This window comes from Seriola lalandi, unplaced genomic scaffold, assembly GCF_002814215.2.
Source record: "Seriola lalandi dorsalis isolate HSWRI2012SDOR001 ecotype SW California unplaced genomic scaffold, Sedor1 jcf7180002054972, whole genome shotgun sequence".
Lineage (NCBI taxonomy): Eukaryota > Metazoa > Chordata > Actinopteri > Carangiformes > Carangidae > Seriola > Seriola lalandi.
The window spans coordinates 4188299-4195733 of record NW_019525660.1 but is presented as its reverse complement, the minus strand read 5'-3'; the positions used below and the strand labels follow the sequence as shown (position 1 = coordinate 4195733).

At 38.9% G+C, this 7435-nt stretch overlaps 1 protein-coding gene across 6 annotated transcripts in view; it reads left to right on the top strand.

Annotated features, from left to right (window-relative positions):
• The first annotated feature begins 431 nt into the window (after positions 1-431).
• Positions 432-7435, top strand: part of diaph2 (diaphanous-related formin 2) — a 370496-nt gene continuing 363492 nt past the window's right edge. For all 6 annotated transcript variants that reach the window (XM_087171766.1, XM_087171765.1, XM_087171767.1 and 3 more), the window contains exons 1-2: positions 432-473; positions 1139-1524. In XM_087171766.1, coding sequence (XP_087027892.1) covers positions 1441-1524 — 84 coding nt within the window. In that variant the 5' untranslated portion in view covers positions 432-473; positions 1139-1440. The remainder of the gene's footprint in view (positions 474-1138; positions 1525-7435) is intronic.

Here is a 7435-nt window from a genome sequence, read left to right as displayed (position 1 = left end):
GGAAAACAACTAGCCTAGCTTTTTCCAATATGAACAATATCCACCCCAATCTCATTTGTTTAATCCAAACAAAATCTGCAGTATTTAAATATAAATGTACCATTTTAGGGGGGTTACACACACACACACACACACACACACACACACACACACACACACACACACACACACACACACACACAGAGTTGCTTTGTTACCGCAGATTCCCGCCCTGTTTCCGCGGTCATCCCTTCATAATTCAGTCATAGATCTATTCTTACAGCTGGCTGAATCCTATCCGTTTGCTGTGAAATCAGACTGACCTCGTCGTCATAATAGTCTCCTCCCCTTCAACGCCACGCCGCAGTTATGACTGTCAGATAATCTGACCAATGGCAGCTGGAGTCCCCACTCCTTACGTATCTCACAGGCCAATCTGAAACTTGGGGTGGGCGGAATCAACGTGGGCCTGGCATTCAGGTTTGGTTGCAAAGGTAAGCCCTGGATGGGATTTTGTGAGTTTTCTTTGACATGTTATTTATTGTTCACTTTGTAATTTATAGACTTGTATTATATGTGCTTGTGTAATAGTGTGTCTGTTAAAATAAAGCATGTTGGCCTGGTAACGGTCGGTTATTAATGCTAGCCTGGCCAAGTGTACAGCACTGCAAAGTATTCAAGCACAGAGAACAACGGTGATTTTCCACTACTACAACAACTGCTCATTAATTCTGATTAATGACTGTTTTGTCGGGCAGATAACCGCCTTGTCAGTGCACACTGAAAACTGTCATTGCCTCCTGGTTGACATAAAACGGTTTTTGTCGGTTACTACTATGTTATTGCTAACTTACACGATCGTAAGTTTGCTCTCTGTAACAATTTAGCCCGTTTCCAAACACAGGGCTCTGTCTATAAGTGGGAGACACATTGGTTTAATTTTTTTTTATCGAGCTGTCTATAGCTATATCTGACTTGTTTGTTTACATCTGTTTTAACGCTCACAATATGCTGGCTTGTGTCAATGTGTCTGCACTCTGCATACTAACACTGCTGCACAGGGAAACACGTGTTAAGGCAAACAGTTGTGCAAGTTAACGCCAAAGACATCATGATTGACTAAATAATTGTTGTTGACATAATGTTATGGTATTTTCAGAAAGCTTTCCACCGCGGTTTGAACTCGCTCACAGCTGAGCTGAGGAGACATCAGGACGGAGACCATATCCTACCACACCTCTTCTTCTTTGAGCAGCCTTTTCAACTGCTGGATACCAGCGGGAACTATTTGTAACCGGCCAATTTGAATTTATACTTTATCTTTAAACGGAATGGATTTTGAAAAGACCTAACCTGGATGTTTTGCTGCATAAGTGTTTTTAACATCGTGCTGGTGGAGTTTCCCAACTTTTGAAGAAGTCACATTCAGTCTTTCAGGAGGGGAACTAACTTGAAGCTGAAATGGATCAAGCCAGCGGTGGGGAGGACCCAAATAAACCCTCTAAAAAGAAGTCCAATGAGGATGAGGGTAAAAACAAAAAGCTGGTAGGTACACAGAATGGCTCAGTGCTGTTGCATGGAAGCACTGTCCAGTGAACTCTCACATCATGTAATCCCACAAACAGCGGTTAATTTGACCCTCAACTTAATTAGAATGAGAAAGTTGCATTACTCCAATTTTATGAGAGTTTCACTTCTTTACATTTTACTCTATGTAAAAACTGTTTTTTTTTTAGGCCTATTGCATTGAACATTGGGCTTTTCTTATAGTTTATAGTAGTCAGTTAAAACCGCAACGTAAACCAAGCCAAATGGAAACATAACTCAAGTACAGTTAGTAAACAGCCCGTTGTTAATACAGAACATCTCTGGCTAGTGCAGGATGAGGCTGAAATAGTTATTGATGTGTTGTTATTACTTTTTTAATGTATCCTAGAGCAGCTAATAGCTGTTGGAGTTGAGAAAAAGAGATAGTGTTTCACTGAGTGCTTTACTTTTCAAAGCACTCAGTGCATCATGTGATTTTCCCTGTCGATACATCTCCTACAAGTTCTTTAAAGAGCATTGTTGTTGTGACAAGTGGGCTTCAATATGTATTTTAATATGTACGCAAAGACAAAGTTCAGTTACTGGATGACTCATTGCAAAGTTTGATGTCTGTGTGGTCTGAGGTGGTTTTATGAACTGTGCACATGTATGTTATTGATAAAACTTATCCTTGGTCAGCTTGAAGAGTATTATCAGCACAATATTCACAAATTCACAGGACAGTGTCTATTAGATAACAACTGAAAACTACAACAACATTCATTCCATTTACAGCAACTCCATTGGCTTGATCTACCAGAATAGCATATATAGAGTGAAGAGTGTGTTTATTTGGAAAGTGGGCAACCCAGGCTCTCCATCATTGCCGCTCTAGTGCCATAAAGTCATTCCTACATGCCATCCTTTGCTTGGAAATGACATCACAAGATTTGGGAGGTGTAGTGGTGGTTGTGGTGGTGGTGGTGGTGGTGGTGCTATGTAAGATTTGTGTGTGGAACAATCACTTGTGCTTGACAGCTATTGCTGTACTGTAACTAATTTCTTCAACTATTGCAGTACTCCCAAACAGTGTCTCTTATTCCCAAGAGCATACAAATCCCTAATAGGCTTATTTGGTAAACTGTAGCCACAGTCTTGTATTCACTGTCTTGAGTGGAATGTAAAACTGTAAATCTAAACTTTATTACTGAATATGTTACGTGCATGTAACTGTTTGCACACTATCTGAAGCAGTAGGGACCAGTGGTTGAAAGTAAATTTTCCATGACCAAAGACAAAAAACTTGGCTGGTGTTGCCCATGGTTTCTTTTTTTTCATGTTTGTCAGCGTGGAAAGCTTGGCTGCCGTTGAACTTTCTGGATGATGTCACCTCTGCACAACAAATGATTGGTTATTAGTAAAGTTGCTTTTTTATTATGGCTTAACTATGATTGTTTGTTTATTGGTGGGATTTTTTAAAGTTTAATCACAGCCACTGTTACCAAACAAGGAAATGAAAAAGGAGCAATTTGCTAGCGTTTCTGTTTTTGTAGGAAATGACTGAGCCAAATTGGACTGATTGCAGACAATGAAATGGACTGCTAATGACTTTACTAACACCTCAGTTGTTTGCTTAGGTGATGTTTCTTGTTGCTCTGGTATTAAATTGTCCTAAAAGTGAGACACCAGGAGCACCACTGCTGTGTTTCAGAATGGGAAAACAGTTTTTAGCTTGTAATCACTGGTTGGTCACAGCAAAGTTACGGTAAGGGAAAGTGTCACCATATAACAAATGCCAGACAGGAAATCCCAGAGTGGACTGAAAGGCGTGCACTCCCAGAGCTACTAAAAGGTGTTGTCTTGAGAAATTGTAACGACACCCTGTGACTCTTGAATAGCAAGTTTAAAGTTGTTTGAAATGGTGTCTGGATAACACCAGCACTCATCAAATCAGTATTGAGAAGTCTCTGTAAGATCACTGCTTTTTGGTTCTGTGAAGTGGACACGGGGCTAAACTGTTGCTCATACCTCCAGCCAGAGCAGACAGAGGCAGAGGAAGTATGAACTGTGGCTGTTGCAGAAATCTCAACACAGCTCTTATTTTGAGGGAGGAAACCATTATTCACCCCTGGGTGGAGCCATGATCTGTCCTCCTTTGTTTATCCCCACTTTTTAGCTGCCCCAATTTTTAGTGTAGTGCGGAATTTGTTTGCAGCCATGCTAATAAGCTGAAATGTCGAGGCATGAAGGTATATGCATGATTCAGTCAGTGAAACTGCAAAAGGGCAAATGGAATGAAAAATGCAATTCATGTTTTTGGTACGGTCAAGCAGAAGATTATTCATCTCACACTAACAAAAATGTCGTGTCTGATAGTTTGACATTTGCAGATTTACATTTACTTTAGGAACAGTTTGTGAAATCTCACATCATGTAATCCCACAAACAGCGGTTAATTTGACCCTCAACTTTAGTTATTAGTATTTATGAGGGTTTCACTTCTCTACATTTTAAGCATATTGCATTGAACATTGGGCTTTTCTTATAGTTTATAGTAGTCAGTTTAAACCTCAACTTAAAGTCAAATCATACCAAGCCAAATGGAAACATAACTCAAGTACAGTTTGTAAACAGCCTGTTGTCAATACAGAACATATATGTTTTCATGGGGCTATAGGATTACATTCCTGACATGCTGTGTAGTTTGTGTTGATGTGGTCTACACAAAAGAATGGGATAATATTTATCTTGAGCATAATTAAAGGAGAGGTTGTCACTGCTTTTTACTAAAGTGGCAGACACTGCTGGTACAGTTTGGTCTCAACAAACTGAAATCAGTATTTAGAGGAGAAACACTGAAAGCTGTGTGTTTGTTTAACAAGTCACTGGTCAGGATTACATCACAGAAACACCATTTGGGCTTTGTGCCCAGGATGTAGATACTAAGCAGAACCAAGGACATTAGAATAACACCACAGTCTTCAGCGATAGAAATGATTCAAAACTTTTCTGCGGTTTGTAGCTAGACTTTGTGATAATGTCCTTTCCTCGAAGTTGTAACAACATGACATCCAACAAAAACAGGCTGATGGAATGAGGTCCTTTTAAAGGAATTCAGGGGAGCCAGTTTGACAGAAAGGGAGAAATATTACCCCTCTGCATACCAGAGTAAAAGATGACCTCATATAGAGCAGCATGAGGGAAAAGTCATCCCAGTGCGTCCATAGAATAATGTGTGACTTCACATCGCAGACTGAAATTTTGGGCTATATTAATAAATAAAATTTGACTAGGACCTAGTTTATGTTTAACCTAAATTGGAATGTAGAAAACAGTCATTTATTATGTGCCTGTATGTATATGGCATTTGATTGCTTTAATTCAGTGTAGTGTTGTGGGTTTTTCGTGAGCCATGATTTCAAAATATCAGTTACAGTAATTTCTTCCTCTCAAGAAACCTTGTCTCGAGGCTAACAGCTAATGATTTAAACTATTTACTATGAAATATGAACAAATAGATTGTGTGAAGTGGGCTTGCATCATGTAGTTCGGCATATGTATCTGCACTAAAAATTTTGTATCATATGACAGTCTTGTGACATGCAGTGTTTATTTGCTGATCACAAAACTGTTGACCCACAGATCTATATCTTATGAGGAGGAGGAATGTTATTGTTGAACGGCTTTTGCTGTGGTTTTAGAGAATCTGTTGTAGTAAAGTACCAGTAATATAAAAGCGGAGATTTGTGATACATCAGTTATTTTCAAATGAAGAGCTCTTGAAAGAGCTGAAGCACACAATATATTTGTCAAAAGCATTAGCAGCACTTCAGCAAAGTTTTAAAAATTAATTTGTATTCAACAGCCAATAATGCTCTGTTTGAAGTAATAAATGTCTGATCAACCTTGTAATTTGTAGCTACAAAACAGAGGTACCAATCTTCATAGTTTTCTTGGTAGGTAACTTCATCGTGTAATGTGATCAGTCAGTCATGGCACTGATATTTTGTTTGCCAATTACAGGCTGTGCTTGTCAGTTTTTGCTTTCTAACAAAAGGATTATAGGTGATCAGTATCTAAGTATCTGGTGCATCAAAAGGATTTATAATAGTAAGTAAAAGAGTAGTAAGTTAAGCAAAGCACACAGGTCACATTCATGTGGGTCCTAGCTCACACTAGCATTCTGGGTAATGAGGGTGGAGAAACTGGTCTAGTTGCACAGTATAAATATTAAAATTAAAAACAGTGGAGATGCTTATTCTTTATGAAAAATCAAGAACACAGACAAAAGACGCTTAGATTTAATGTATAATTGAAGTGGTGTTGCGAGAATAAGTGTAACAATACGTAGAAATGAGGACTTAATAATCGGATTAAAATGGGACACATATTATGTAACTAAGTATCTGACTTAATGAACACTATCAAAAGTTAAACATGCAGGAAATATGTAGTAGAAAGACCGGATATGGTGAAGAAGAAACAGAAATGGTGGGCACGGCAGAAATTGATTATTTGATTGTTGTTTTTTGGGGGGGCTGCAGGGTAACAGTCGGTGTATGTGTCAGTGTTAGCCCAGAAACTGTTCAGTGCAGTGTGCTGCTCCTTTACCTACTAGCTACAGGTACAGCGACAGGTGCAGCTAATTATCGTTAACGTTAACCGTCTCCTGGCTACTGTTCAGAGCTACGGTGTGAGAAGGTGACGGTGAAAGTGTGTGGAAATACTTTGACTTCGAGGCAAATGAGCATGACAAACCAAAAGGATACCAGCGAACCTGTACGCGCAAGATATTACAGGGCATTATCACCGGCAAAAAGTGCTACACAACGTTGGCCTTGCGCTGTAAAAGACCTACATGAGAAGTTTGAGAGGTTAGTAACTGCTACCGTCCCAGCAGCACTAAAACTTTGATCATTGTTGAACTTTTCTTAGCTGTGTGTGTTGTGTTGTGTTGTTGGTCCAACAGCCGTTTGTAATTGGCATACAAGCTAGCTAAGGTTAACCTTACCATGCCCAGACATGACTGCAGCTGGTGTTAATTTGATTTGGAAAAAAATGATCCTCACATTTATGCTATGAAGTATTGATACTATGGAATGGTAATTTGCTGTAAACTTGACCTGGTTAAATTAACTTGTTGTGGTCTTTCATGCTTATGTGTTGCATAGGCACATGCCCATCATTGTCTGTTATTTGGGAGTGTTTGCAAATTGTTATGGACCTTTATTAATTAAACTGGCCCTCAGTGATTGTAATCATGCTTGTCATTTAGTCAGTCATTAAAGTAATTAAGACTTCAGTAATGAATGGACGCTTCAGCACTAGGCTACTTAAGCAATGCCATTTAAAATGAGACCCTGGACACGGGAGATTAGTGGAGTGATGGCATACAGAGCCCCACACCCTACTGATGCAGTGTTTCAAAGTGTGTTGAGGTCATATAAAGTTATTTATCATTTGTTGTTTGTCAGTTTATTCATATGGATTTTTAAAAGATATTCCAAGTCCCCATATAAAATCCTGTTGCCTAGAATAACACCATTAGGCAGTTTTTCTCTGAATCAATTCTGAAATTCTTGAATGAGAGCTGGAAATTGTAGTTCCAATATATATTGTAATGGACATGAGAAGAACCAGAGGAGGTAATTAGTGTTTTGCCAGATCGAAAGAGATATTGATTCACTTTATATTTATCAGGAATACATGTCTGAATCAAGAGTACAACATGACAACATTGTAGTTAACCTGCTTTTGACAGTTTTAACAGTATCATATTGTGAATCATATTTAATGGATTACTGTGCTGCTGCTGTTGGAAGGTTTGGCATTTGAGGCGTTTGACACTATGATACTTGAGCTTTAGGGAAGCCTGAGAGATCCTTTTAGGTCACGTTAGCATGCAGTTAGTGGAAGTTGTCAGCTTGTT